The 13,933-nt window shown below is 48.9% G+C and overlaps 2 protein-coding genes across 7 annotated transcripts; one reads left to right on the plus strand and one right to left on the minus strand.

Moving 5' to 3' along the window:
• Window positions 1–558: 558 nt before the first annotated feature.
• On the plus strand, window positions 559–8,066 carry LOC133351393 (protein RIC-3-like). Of its 6 annotated transcripts, none has more exons than XM_061566551.1 (7): window positions 559–719; window positions 2,639–2,853; window positions 3,652–3,727; window positions 4,447–4,540; window positions 4,932–4,967; window positions 5,673–5,806; window positions 6,262–8,062. In XM_061566551.1, the coding sequence occupies exons 1-7, from the start codon at window positions 617–619 to the stop codon at window positions 7,008–7,010; spliced, it is 1,407 nt and encodes a 468-aa protein (XP_061422535.1). In that variant the 5' UTR covers window positions 559–616; the 3' UTR covers window positions 7,011–8,062. The 6 variants fall into 6 exon arrangements, with proteins under 6 accessions (XP_061422535.1, XP_061422540.1, XP_061422537.1 ...); XM_061566556.1 differs by lacking the exon at window positions 559–719 and adding an exon at window positions 1,757–2,007 and having other exon boundaries at window positions 6,262–8,063; XM_061566553.1 differs by lacking the exon at window positions 559–719 and adding an exon at window positions 2,035–2,185.
• A 3,114-nt stretch (window positions 8,067–11,180) lies between these two features.
• Window positions 11,181–13,724, minus strand: TMEM213 (transmembrane protein 213). The gene is made up of 3 exons (XM_061566488.1): window positions 13,481–13,724; window positions 12,823–12,897; window positions 11,181–12,375 (listed from the first exon to the last, which is right to left on the minus strand). Exons 1-3 carry the CDS (start codon window positions 13,551–13,553, stop codon window positions 12,170–12,172), a joined length of 354 nt encoding a protein of 117 aa, XP_061422472.1. The 5' UTR covers window positions 13,554–13,724; the 3' UTR covers window positions 11,181–12,169.
• Window positions 13,725–13,933: the final 209 nt, after the last annotated feature.

Here is a 13,933-nt window from a genome sequence, read left to right on the forward strand (position 1 = left end):
GTCGATACTATATTAGGAAGTGGGTTACAATTGAGTTACACGATTTGAGGATACAACGACAACAGACAGAGTGAGTTAATAAAATTCGCCCATTCCCAAGGAGGGGTGAGGGGGTGAGGTGAGGGGGGGTGAGGGAGGGGGTGAGGTGAGGGGGGGTGAGGTGAGAGGGGGGTTGAGGTGAGGGGGTGAGGGGGTGAGGTGAGGGGGGGGGGTGAGGTGAGGGGGTGGGTGAGGTGAGGGGGGGTGAGGTGAGGGTGGGGGTGAGGTGAGGGGGGGTGAGGTGAGGGGGGTGAGGTGAGGGGGGTGAGGTAGGGGGGATGAGGGGGGGTGAGGGTGAGGTGAGGGGGGTGAGGTGAGGGGGGTGAGGTGAGGGGGGTGAGGTAGGGGGGATGAGGGGGGGTGAGGGTGAGGTGAGGGGGGTGAGGTAGGGGGGATGAGGGGGGGTGAGGGAGGGGGGTGAGGTGAGGGGGGGTGAGGTGAGGGGGGGTGAGGTGAGGGGGGGTGAGGTGAGGGGGGGTGAGGTGAGGGGGGGGGGGTGATGGGGGGTCCCACCCGCGATTTGCCTCGAAGACGTCACGGCCCGGAGCCGAGGTTGGCCGGCGTGCTGAGCGTGGACATGGGTCGACCCGCGGTGCTGGTAGCCTCCTTCCTGGGCTGCGTTGTCTACGTTATCGTCGCGCGAACGTTCCTGCCGGGACTCCGACAGCGGGAAGGAGCTGGTGCGTGGTATCGTGTGTGTGGGGGGGGGGGAGTCTACGGGGTTGTTAGTGTGGCGGTCGACCGCCCCCCGCGCGCTATCCCCCTCCCCCGGGGTTTGAGCGCTCGGCTCGGGCGACCGCTCAGGCGAGGGCGAGGCGTCACGTGAGGGGATTTGCGGAGTAGGCCTCGTTGTTAAGAGGCATCTAAATCCTCCTCCAGTCGTTCGATTCAAACACTTCGCGTGAGATTTGTTTCGGGTTTGCATTGATGAATAATGCAAACTAAAGGGAATTGTATCCTAAGCTGTGTGTTTGTCCTGTAAATTGTAAACGAAATTGCAGTGCTTTAAATTTTAGTCTCCCACTGTAATAATCACTGCGAGTGAGTGATTGGTGTTGGACACTGTTACTAACGTTGTTATTAGTTTATTTCAGTGGTATTCGCGAGTTTGATTTTGCAAAATCAGGTTTGTGTCAAGGCAGATAAAATGCTAATTTTATTTAAATGTCAAGACGATCTCAGTAGACGCAGTAAACGCCGCCAGTGCGCACACACGCACATTGCCCAAAGGTTATTCCTTAATTATCTCGTAAATACAAAAGGCTTCGTAAGTTGAATTCGTAGGTTTAATTATTCACTTAAATGGGGGCTCCTCTTTACCATCAGTGCAGATATGAAATATTGGTATGACTTTATTTTGTTTACTGTTCATATTGTGACGATAAATCAACTGAGAGCCTTAATCCACCCCGGTCATTTCCACAGCATCGAACGTACACACTCCACAGAGACTTTAGGAAGAATGTGGGCTGTCATTAGTATCGTCATGCTGAGGCCTTTTTTATTATTTTACACGCTTTTTTAACTCACTCCGTCTGTTGTATCCTTAAAAAAATAGTGTAACTCAATTTTTACACACTTCACAATGTGATATCGACTGCAAACTTGGTATACTTGTGTCATACTGATGACAAGACCATATTCTATCATACAAAATAAAAAATATATATTTTTAAACATTTTACACGCTTTTATTTAATTCACTCTGTCTGCTGTATTCTCAAATCGTGTAACTCTATTTCAACTGTCTTCCCAATGTCGTATCGACTGCAAACTTGGTATAGGTATGTCATACTGATGACAATATTATATTCTATCATTAAAATTAAAAATAAATATTTTTAAACTATCTTTTTTCGGTTCTAAATGTCCACGCTCAAATCACGTTGCCTGTAAATCACCACGGTCCCTTACGCTATGGCAAGCTGCGGGGCCACTTCGTGGAGTCGTGGAGTTCTGCCATTACGAGTACCGTCCATTTCATTAAAGCGTGTTTAAAATTTTTTTTTTAATATGTTTACTTTAGCAATGTGTGTGAACCGATTACGCCTGTAACAATGTGCCCAACTCGCTTGATAAAGGAGACATACTCAGAATACCGCGGTGGTGACGGAGGTTCTTGGACGAGCTGACACTTGATTTGATGGTGCATATTCAGTGTCTGTCAAACCGTTGACTATCAAACCGTTGACTAACTCCATGCATAAGCGACATTTTCAAAAACTATGCACGTAATTAACGCGTAGGGTTTCGCAGCCAATATTACGAATGCCACGTTGCATCGTTAAGGTGAATTTGAACTGTGAAGTTGCCCACTTGTGGTCATGTGACCCCAAATCCATTGAGTACGACATAAGTAGGTAGAACTCTTTTTGAACAGGCTTTAAAACCAGAAATAATATTAATGTTAACGGTTTAAAATATTTTAATATTTTATTAGCTTTTATTGGCCATGTAAGGACATATTTTTTAAATGTCAGGTGATATCAATTCCTGGTCTGGACCATGGAGGTAGAAGCCGGTCTCTAACAGTTGGAACACAGCTGTTGTTGATGGTGACGACGTTTGTGTTTGCGTCACTCATATCCCCGTTCTTCAGATGCGTCCCTTCAGCCGCAGGGGATGCCCCCTACTCAAGGCCCCTCTCCCCGTCAAGCCCCCCAAACCCCGAAGGCCCCCCAAAACACGAAGGGGTCTTCGCGGTCCAAGGAGAGTCGAGGGACCAACTCTGGGCCGAGCACCAGTTTCATCAAGCAAGTGCTGCCTGTGTACGGGTTTGGCATTCTCATCTACATCGTTTACATTCTGTTCAAGGTGGGTGTGAGCGGAGATGTCGTGACAACTACGTGGGGCCGACCGGTGTAGGTGGGAGAGGAGGTCACGAGACACGAGCACAGAGAGAATCGTGGGAGAGTTGAGATGCGGAGAAGAGAAACACTGGGAGAGAGAAACACAGAGAGACACGGAGACACGGAGGCACAGTGGCAGCAGACGTGGAAAGTTACACTGAGGGAGACGACACACGGATCGAGACATGGAGATACTGAGACACAAACACAGCGACAGAGACATGCATAGACTGAGAGAGGCGGAACACAAATTGATAGACACGGAGAGAGAAAAATACAGACTGACATAAATACACAGACAGAGACACAGACATGCTTGTATACGAACGGATAATGTTGCATGCCCCTAAAAATGTAGAGGCACTTGCACATATTAAATGCACTGTGTGTATGTGTCTGCAAGTAATGCAATTGAAAAAAATCAGCCTATGTATAAAATACTTGTTGCATTACACTTTCATATTGCAGGAGCTCGATTAACCATTACACATTCGATTTAAACAAGGCAAAGCAATGGAAGCTATGTGTAAACACATACCAAAAAAAGCTCCCCTTTATTACAGAATATGTAGGAGGTAAACATTTTTTGCAAATTGCCCTTCCTTAAAAAGTCCTTACTCTAACATTGTAATTTCCTAACATAAGCCTACTAAATATATTGCTGTTATAAAGCAGTGTTAAGAATGATGACTTTTGGTAAATCCTATAGCAGTGGTATATAGCCAATGCGATATGAGATTTCATGTGTAAATTGAATTCACAGGTCGCTTCAAAAAATGAGCCTCGGGGCATTATCAAACCCGTGCTGAACAAGGAGGGAAATTCGCAGCGAAAAATAAGTGAGTCCCACTTTTCTTCATTCTGGAATGTTGCTCTCCCTGGTCCTCTCTCTTCACTCAATTCCAATCCTGGGCCATCATCTCCACATCCACTCCACAGTCCTTCATATGCTGTTTCACTACTTCAAACCATCTCTTTCTGGGACTGACCTCTCGGTCTCTGCACTGGTACTTCCAATGTTCATCTTTCTTCTCATGTGGGATTCTTCCCTTCTTACGACACCTCCTAGCCATACAGGACTCGATGTTCAGATTATCTGAGATGCATACCACTCTTGCCCTTTTATTTGTGCCTTAATTTCTGACCCAATCCAGTTTTGTGATCCCTGAGATCCATTTCATCACAATAATTTCTGTGACTGCACAACTGTTTTCCAAATTCAAACCATTATGTAAATACCGATCTGAGTAGGTCCTGATTTTGAATAATGCTTGTTCAATTTTGTAATTTGGCTCTGATGATGCTATATTTAATTTTGAATCTGATTACATGTTCTGTCATATATCAGCATTTGACGAATGAAAATACTTTTTAGTGATGTAAGTATTTTTGTTGACACGATATTCTGAATGTGCATGGTGCTGACCACATCACCCCCTCGTGTCCCTTGCCAGCCTTCATAGGTGCTCACTAACAGCACTTTCCCGAACAATCTGTGTGATGTGTGTGCGTGTATTTCTATATACATATTAATATCTCTGAGTGTGTTGGTGAGCAGCTGACCGGCAGCTGGAGGAGCTGGAGCGACGTTTGGCGGAGACCGAGGTGGCGTTGAAGACTCTGGCCTCCCACTTAGAGCCGCTTGGCAATGCGTGAGCTCCATTCTCCTGTCTCTCCTTCATATGAAATTTTAAAATCAAGTGACGGTTTAGCAGTGTGTTAAGTTTGGCTATCCACCCCATGCCATTGGGAGCTACTTGGTGTAGAGTATTCCTACCTCCCGCGTAAGGTAGCGCAGTGGGTAACTCATCGTGCTACGAACCCGGCGGACCGGGCTTGATTCCTGCCCACAGCCAACACTGCTGGCAAACATATGACCGGGTTTTGTTTGCCACATCACACTGCACGTAGAAATACACAGTCACAGTACCTTACTCATTCTCTTTGATCAAAGCCTAATGTGTGCCTGCCTAACTCCTCGGTGTGTTCTTCTCTCCTCGCATTTCCTTGCGGGACTTTGCTGCTCCTGCTGCCTGCGTTCAGCGTGCAGAGGACCAGCAGCCTGTTTGAGAACGACTGGTGAGTCTGTGGCACCCGAGGGGACTGATATTGTTGTCGTCTTTCTAGCCCATGTGGTTTGTGTGTGTCTGTATGTTTCTGACTTGGGGAACTGGTGACGCAGTGATTAGTGCGCTGCGCTACGAGCCCAGCGTCCCGAGTTCAATTCCCGCTCACAATCACCAACACCCCAGTGACCATTATCTTAACCATTCCTGGGTTCCTCTAGGACGACTCAGCCTCAAATTAGTACCTTGTGTGGTGCGTAAACATTGCCACTAGGGAGACAACGGCGGCCGGGTATGGTGCTGACCACATCACCCCCTCGTGTGCCGTACTGGTCTTCATAGGTATTCGCTAACGGCACTTGCCCCTAGAGTCTGTTAAGGCTATTTGGGGGATCTTTGTCTTTGTATGTTGAACTTATTTAAAACCGGTGGAACGGTAGTGCAGCAGTTAGTGCACTGCGCTATGAATTGCAGCGACCCGAGTTTGATTTCTGCTCACGGCCAGCATCAGTGACATACATCTGAGCGGGTCTTAGGCCTCCCCTCAGTTGACTCAGGCGTTGGCTAACGGCACTTGCCCCAAGAGTCTGTTCAGGCTGTATGGGGGATCTTTGATCTTTTACTGGACGTAAAGATAATTCTAGCTCATTGGAATCATCCAGTATAAATAAAGATTCTGATTCTTTATCTCTCGTCTCGTGTGCGATTCCCCGGTCAGGATCGGCGCAACGGCCGAGCGGCAGGAGCAGGTGGTGCGGCGCTTGCAGGAGATGACTCTCACCTCCCGCGCCGCCAAGGGCTCGGGGCCCACGAGCGCCGAGCAGGAGGCCGAGGACTCCCCCTTCTCACTCGGCAAGGACCACTCCTCTCCCTCGCTTGAGTCATCAACACTCGTGGAGTTTGACAACCAGCCCGATATAGCAGACACAGAGCATTGGGCAATTGTTGGAGATTGAGTGTTACCACCCCCCCCCCACTCACCACACCGCCCAACCCCTCACATACGTGGGTTCTCTCCGGGCACTCTGGTTTCCTCCCACACGTATAAGCACTCAATAATAGACTTGGCCAAACATCTCGGTGTAGCGGGACTCTCCTGTCCAGAAGTCTCGAGTCTCACCGAGGCTTCACTGACTAAATAAATAACCTCATCATTATTAAATCGGTTAATCTGGAAACATAGCAATCGTTGCCCCGTCTTGTGAAGACTTATCAGGATTCTCCAGAAAGAGGGGTGAGGCTACCCTGGGTAAAACTAGCGAAAAAATAAAACAAGCGTGATCATTTACGTCATTTTTCTTTCGTAGATGCCGATGATGCCGAAGAAATGCCTACATTTGTGCTTCCGTCCTCCCGCTTTGCACCAACTCCCGACGGCCATCCCACCGGCCACCCGAGTTCTCGCCGGCCGGCGCAACGCGTGCCCGAGAACTGGGCACCCGACTGGCCGGACGACGCAGGTGGGCCGAGCGAGGCGGGTGAGCCGAGCGAGGCGGATGGGCCGATCCCCGGGAGCCATCGCCGCTTCATTACGACTCAAGGGGATGTTGGTGACCGTCGCAGCGGCGGTGAGGACGTCGGTGAATGCCTGCTGACCGGCAAGGCGTCGCGTCTCAGAGGGACTTGGCCACGCAGCGCTTGTGGCTTCTCTTCTGCGGCCGATTTTCCGTCGTCTCTCATCGACGAGCCGGTGGATTGGGACAGCGACCCACTGGTGGCTGCCGAGAATTTTGGATTTAATCGGAGCGACCTTTGCTGTGACCTCGACGATGGTGGTGACAGTGGTGGTGACGGTGGTGACGGTGGTGACGGTGGTGACGTTGGTGGCGGAAACTCCCGCGGTGATGACCACAATCACGATCGCAATTGCGATGACAATAGTGTTAGTGACCATGGTGTCCTTGATGATAGCTGCGACAATGACGGCGATCGCAAGCGCGGCAGTTCGAGTCCTGAACGCGCGAATGCCGGTGACGCACACGCCGTGAGGACTGAGCTGAGACGCCGCGTGATGCTCGGGTCACACGCCGACCCGGTCACGGGCTCGGAGCAGTGAACTTGCGTACGCTACACCACACGGCCACCGCTGTCGCCCGTCTACGTATCCATCGTGTGCGGTTGTTGAGCAATAGACGTGTTTAATCGGGAAAGCACCACATTGTAGGGTTGTGTTCCCGAGTTTTGTATTAATCCGAAGAATCTGACAAATTGGACTTAGAAACGACATTTAGGATACGAACTTTATTGTCTGGTTCGGATCGATTTGAAAATCCAACGTAGCGGGAACTGACCCCACATGTCACGTTAGCGTGTAATATATAAACGGTGTCGCATGACGTCGCTTTTATTAGCTCGAAGACGTAAGTTATTGCAGAATGTTCAATAAAATCATTTGTTGCGTCATGGTCTAGTCGGTGGGAACACCAGGAAAGTGTTCCTGCCACCGGCACATCACGTCCAGGGTACCTCTGGCCATGGCGGCTGTCACTGATAGTCACGCCACCTCCTCCTCCGGTCTGTCTCGCAGCGAAACTGGAAAAAATTTTGGTGAAATTCGGTGATCGCCGGCATCTTGGCCTCGAGCCGGGGAGAAAGCCATCGCGTGATGCTGGCTCGTTAGTTTCGCTCTTTCAATCTGTGGGGATGAGTGAGCGCTTTGCCTGAATGTTTTTTTATTACGACTGTTAATATCACAGCATGGAAGCGGTGGTTGTGTTAAGCACTGTGAAGCTCTAATGAAAGTCACTTTATTATATATGAGATGACGGCTATGATGTGGATGACGACGATCGCTATAACATTTGTTGCTGCCCGCGGTGCAGGCTGCCCGTGGTGCCTGCTGGTAGTACCTCCGTGGCAAATAGGCTACAACAATCATGATGCTGGCTAGAGGCGGGTCTACTCTGGCTGTGTGAATCGCATTCTGCTCCACTCTCAGTACACTTGAGCTCAATATTTACTGTGGCCTGGCCTGTGTAACACGCCCGCGTGATGCTCGCAATAGTGTGTGTGTGTTGTTTTACAGGTTTAAAGTAAAATATACTTTATAAGTAACGATGTAAAACACCTGCGTTGTGCCTTTTCCTTTATTTATAACTCGCTTTACTACCCCAGGTAAAGTCACGTAGGTAAAAATAAATAATAATAGAAATAACATTATTTTATTTCTATTATTATTTATTTTTACCTACGTGACTTTACCGAAAAAACCAAAGAGTATGAATCCTTGCAGTCACGAAAGCTTCAAATCTAGAATTACTACCCCGGCTTCACCACGCCCGGCCGCCTTTGTCCCCCCAGTGGCGATGTTCACACCACACCAGTTAATTATTTGAGGCTGAGTCGACGTAGGGGAGGCCCAGGACCGGTTAAAATAATCAACGTGCAACAAATATATGCATTCTTGAGCTCCCCCCCCCAAAAAAGTGTATTTTTATAATTTTTGCATGGTGTACAGTCTGGGAAGTACCCACATGGCAAATTTACAGTTTGTTGCATGTCGGGAAGTACGCTAAACATTTTGAACAGACACATACTCACAACTTTGCCTTTTATATATATGGAGATTATCGCACTTTTCAAATACGTTGTCATAGTCTACGAAAGCTGGACACGATGGGAATTGAAAACAATAATTATCAAAAACGCAGGACTCGTCGTTCGAAGGGAATGATAGCAGACGGCCCAGTTTTGGAAATTCCATATTTCTTTGACGGTGGTATTTGTTTACCGACATGCAGTGCACAACATTGTCAAATAGGGGGCAGGAGAGTACCGTACAATGTCACGTGGGTGCAGAGTTTTAACATTTTGGAATAAGTGGAGACGCAACATGATAACACAACGTAATGCGATAATTTCATATTCAACTAAATCAATGCCCAATTAGGAATGCATCATAATGCAAAGGTGGTGTCCGTGCCTCGTAATTGAGTTTTAATACCACGTGTGCAGTGGACGCATTACTCATCTGCAATCGATGACGGCGGCTCCACCCCACGTGCCTCTCGTAAGCCATGGCCACATGGTGAGCCATGATCAATCCACTGCTGTATGAAGCCTTCTCCCCTCTTCCTGCCCCTCCCACCCGACTTCTAAAGCCGCCCCACGATCCCGCGATGCAATCATCGACCACCTGGCATCATCATCATCAGCAATGATCAACCTTGTGGATTGCTCACCAACTCACCGCTCGCGCTGCTGGTGAAGCGGAAACACATTCGTTCACTCGACAACTTTATTCGTTGGCTGTGTTGGGTGGAGGAGGTGCCAACGACACGCATTTCACCCACGGCTCGATTATGAATCGCGTGATATCGGTCGGCGCATGCCCGCGTGTTGATTTGGTGGTTGCGAGTTTCGTATTCGGTGTTGCAGAATCGCCCAACAACAGGAACAACAACTTCTTGGTTCTTTCGGTAAAGTCACGTAGAAGGGAAGTAATAATATAATAAAAATAAAACAATAAAATAATGCTCACGACGTTTCGGCCACAACGCAAGCAGCCGTCCTCAGGTGAAGAAACAGGTCTGTCGAGAAGAACAACATTACAAAAAAAAACCCGTTCGCCTCGATTGAGACGTCATGGGGCGAAGTCGGGAGAGCGGGAGGAGGACCGGTTGAGGTCGGAAGGTACCGGGGAACATCTGGCACACGCCGTTTTGGCTACAAGAGCAACGATCCCCAGGTACAGCAAACATCAAACACCCAAACACGCGGGCAGCCCACAACACACACACGCGGGCATGCGTGGTGTGCCTGCGTGTGTGTGTTGTGTAAAACTATTACAATTAAGATTGATGTTATTGCGAAGAGGTGGAAATTATTGTTAGTAATTATGGTTATATGAAGGCCTCCTCATGCCGGCATTACTCTTCGTTTTAATAGTATATGCAGTGTGTTGTCGCTTAACTGTGATCCTTAAATATTAAATTGTTAGTCTCTGCTGCACTCGGGTTGCCTGGGTGAAAAGTGGGGGCGTAGCAATGCGCAATCATCGCCAGCCGCCTCAACAACTTAATAATCATCTTGATTTGAAGTTTTCGTGACTGCAGGAATCCATACTCTTTGGTTCTTATTAACTTAATAATAACCACCACCACCATTATTTTCATGATCCCATTTTGTCATCGCATACTTATCCTCTCATTATCGTCATCTTCATAATTATTATGGGCCATGGTCTATCCGCTGATGAATTGATTCTTACCAATGCCACAATCATCGTGTCCTGATCCTTATTTAATATTTGTGAGCCATGGTAACAGCATCATCACCATGATCACAATAATCATTGTCAGACATAGACTTTCAACTGCTGGATGAAGGCCTCACACCGCCAACATTACCACCACCATGATGGTGGGGTATGTTCTCTATCCAGCTCATTCCTGTACATGAACTGGTCTCCTTACCTCCCACTCACACTCACACAAAATACAAAGATCCCCCTGAAAGCCACACCAGACTTTAGGGGCAGATGCTGTTAGCGAGTAACACACGGCACACAAGGGGGTGGGTGGCCAACACCACGCCCGGCCGCCGATGTCTGTTACATAGTACAACACAGGCACGCGTGAACTGATATTGGCGTATAAAACATCACCGTACGGGTACTGATTTTTTTTACATGTATTGTTATCGCGCGTTCAAACTTGAGAACCAAACGCGTGAGTGTTACGACAACGAGAAGCGATAGAGCCCCCAGATCAAAATGCAAGTGTTGTCATTGAGTGAAATCGAGCGGTCGCTTGGTTTGCAGTTGTGCACGAATACGACCCTGGGCGGTGGTGGTGGTGGCGGCCTGACGCCGCGCGTGACGGCCTCTCGCCCAGCGCTGTGAAGGCAGCAGCGAAGGTTGGTGGATCACCGCTTACAAACGTCGCGAAACTCCCTTCCCCGTGGGTGGGAGTCGAGGAGGAGCCGTACTCTGGCGAGCCAGGAGAAGGCGGTGCAGCAAAGTGTGGCCATAATCTCCATCTGTCCCCTTCTGTATGGCATAGAGGTTTTTTTTTTTTCAGGTGCTCCGGTTTTCTCCCACGTGTAAAACACTCATTGATATTTCGAGAATCGCAGAGCTTGGATAATTTTTTGTAGCGTAGTTACTGCTGCCTTCTAATCTTGTGGATTATCAGCGATTGTGATGGATGCAATTTGCACGAATGACGACACGGTATATAAAACAACACATGAATATTATTATCACTCTACTACTCATGGACACATCACACTGATGTAGATTTATTGCCATGGGTGTGTGGTTACACTTACATCGTCATCAATTATCATCATCATATTGCTTTTGATTGTAGCCGACCACCACACGCCACATGTCGAACGACCAACGTATGGCAGGACCCTCTTGAAAAGGAGTCTTGAGACTCTGCGAGGTTTTCCTGGGTAAATAACTACAAGAGAGGACCTGGTGGAGTCGATTAGAATTGTGATGGTGCCACTCATCATGCGTCTCAATCACAGTGCCATTGTAAATTCAGCGAATGATGCTGCTATAATTCATCATCATCATGTATAATTGTAATTGATAGCGTAATCACAGGTATATGCAGATCGGCAGGCTGCGCGCGTGGTGGGATACATTGTAAATCCTCCTGCCACTTCTAAGACGTGTGGCCAGTATCCTCCTGCTAGAGGGAGCCCTCTAGAGCGGCCTCTAGTGGAAGCGCTTCTGCCAACGTTTACGTGAGCGAGCAGTTGCAGGCCTTCGCCTGATGTGTAGCCACCGTATTGTCAAAACAGCGTCTGTTGACATGTAGACACACGTGGACACAAACACGGCGGGCTTGTGGGGGGGGGGGGGGCTGTTAGAGGTCAGTGCCGGATTTAGCTAGTGCGTGGCCTGTAGCATGATGTTATAAAGGGGCCCTAAATATAACAAAATCACAAATATTAAAGCACTAATTTGTAACTTGCATAGTAAAGTAATTGCATTTCCTAATTTGCTATACAGCTAGATAATACGACAAATCGCTAACCTTAAACATCCAGTCGTTCATAAAAGTTGAAGGCGGTATAGTACTGTAGTAATACAGCAATTGCAGAATCACGGAACCGAAATTGATAGCTTGAAAGCATTTAACGCCAGGCCCTTGAAAGTGCGGGGCCCGTAGCATTTGTGGCCACTTTTGCTACGAGGATAATCCGGCACTGTCAGAGGGAAAGGTGGAATTGCGGGGTGCGGGACTGGCCTTTCTCTCCTTAGCTCGTAGCGCCCCCTTCCCGCAGGCGAATTCGCTTTGAGGCCTCGGGGTGTATGGAGTGGAGTTGGCAGGCGCACGACACGATGAGCACGAGGAAGGCCAGCGACCAGCCCACGGCGGCGGCGATCCAGCCGGTCTGGTCCACGCCGAGAATGCAGCACGCCTCGGACACGCTGCAGAACTGCGCGTTTATGGTTGTCATGTCTAGGGGGAGGGAGCAGGATTTGGGTGGAGAGGTTATCAGCATCGTCTCATTACTTGCAGAGGTGTAGTGGTATTGGCATAGGTCGTGGGAAATTACAATGACCACCACCATCATCGCGACCATCACCACCACCATCATCGCGACCATCACCACCACCATCATCGCGACCATCACCACCACCATCATCGCCATCACCACCACCATCATTGCGACCACCATCTCTTTTCACCTCACTCCCTGCATTATATCACAGAGTTATTGACATGGAACGTGTTGCGTTTGTGCACCACTGGTTCAGGAGATCGGCAGTATCAGCAGGGTAAATGATGTGTTAAACTCGCTACGTTTGTTTCATCGTTGGCGACGGCGTCGTGTCGAGGTTCTGCCCGTGACGGAGCGGATGGACGGACTGACGAACGGGATGGAGGCGACAAACATTTCCTTACTTATGCATTGCTGCAGCAGGGAATCCCCCTGTGGTGTCTGGGTGCCGTTCATCTCAGTCGAGCCGCACACGCCACCTGCACGCGCCGGGGAAGGACTTTCGTTGAATGTCTTTCACCCGGATGGTCCATTCAGATGAAGCATCTCTTTTGCATAGGATGCGCAGGGTGTCAATTAATACACAACGACATACTTTTGGGGCAAGTGCTGTTAGCGAGCACCTATGATCGGCCGGGTACAAGACGGGGGTGGGTGGCCAGCACCACGCCCGACCGTCTTTGTCTCCCCAGTGGCGGTCTTTACACACCGCACCAGGTACACATTTGAGGTTGAGTTGACTTAGAGGACGATCAGGAACGGTTCAGATGTTCGTCACTGGTGTTAGCCGTGAGCGGGAATCGAACGCGGGTCGCCGGGTTCGCGTTGACCGCTCCCCCCAATGACACGTATACATACACACATAAATATACAACTTTAAGTTTGTTGAGAGATCAGATTGACATCGTGAATATTAATTGTCAGCTACCCAAATATTTAAGATAAATTACGCTACGATAACCATCCCGCTATAACGGTGTTGTGCATAACGGACGGGACTGTTATCGTGGAGGAACGATGTATCGTCAAATGTGAGTACAGCGCTGCAGTGGCAAGTCCTACCGGGTCCAGGGACGAAGGATGCGAAGCATAGAAGCGCAGAAGCGACGACAATCAGTGGTGTCCTTGGAGCCATCACGCGCAGCAAGTGCAGCAGTTGAAGGGTTGTGCAGCAGGTGAAAGAGGTGTAACAGATGAAGGCTGTCTAGCGGTTGAAGGTGGTGTGGCAGACGAGAGAGGATGCGCAGTTGGAGGAAGTTCAGCGGTTGAAGGAATCGCAGCAGTTGGAGAGAGACAGACCCGCGTGTGTGTGTGTGCACAGTATATATATGTGTGTTTGTGTCCCAACAGGCTGTTGATGGCTATATGGGGAATATTTGTGTTTGTGTATACACACACACACAAGGCCAGATACAACTGGCGCAGTGGTGCAGCTGCCAGTAGTCTCGGTGAACCCATAACCCCTGGCTCTGTACCGTCACCTTCTTACAGACAGCCTTCCACACTTTAACGACG

Source organism: Lethenteron reissneri, chromosome 37, assembly GCF_015708825.2.
Source record: "Lethenteron reissneri isolate LAM-NWPU_2019-01 chromosome 37, ASM1570882v1, whole genome shotgun sequence".
Taxonomy (NCBI): domain Eukaryota; kingdom Metazoa; phylum Chordata; class Hyperoartia; order Petromyzontiformes; family Petromyzontidae; genus Lethenteron; species Lethenteron reissneri.

Bases quoted from the DNA above. Each gene is read 5' to 3' on its own strand.
- LOC133351393 (XM_061566551.1), top strand. From the start codon at position 617: ATGGGTCGACCCGCGGTGCTGGTAGCCTCCTTCCTGGGCTGCGTTGTC. The intron at 2,854-3,651 runs GTGGGTGTGAGC...TTGAATTCACAG, and splicing joins TCGTTTACATTCTGTTCAAG to GTCGCTTCAAAAAATGAGCC. The intron at 4,541-4,931 runs GTGAGCTCCATT...GCCTGCGTTCAG, and splicing joins TTAGAGCCGCTTGGCAATGC to CGTGCAGAGGACCAGCAGCC.
- TMEM213 (XM_061566488.1), bottom strand. From the start codon at position 13,553: ATGGCTCCAAGGACACCACTGATTGTCGTCGCTTCTGCGCTTCTATGC. The intron at 12,898-13,480 runs GTAGGACTTGCC...CGGCGCGTGCAG, and splicing joins ATCCTTCGTCCCTGGACCCG to GTGGCGTGTGCGGCTCGACT. The intron at 12,376-12,822 runs GTAAGGAAATGT...CCCTCCCCCTAG, and splicing joins CCTGCTGCAGCAATGCATAA to ACATGACAACCATAAACGCG.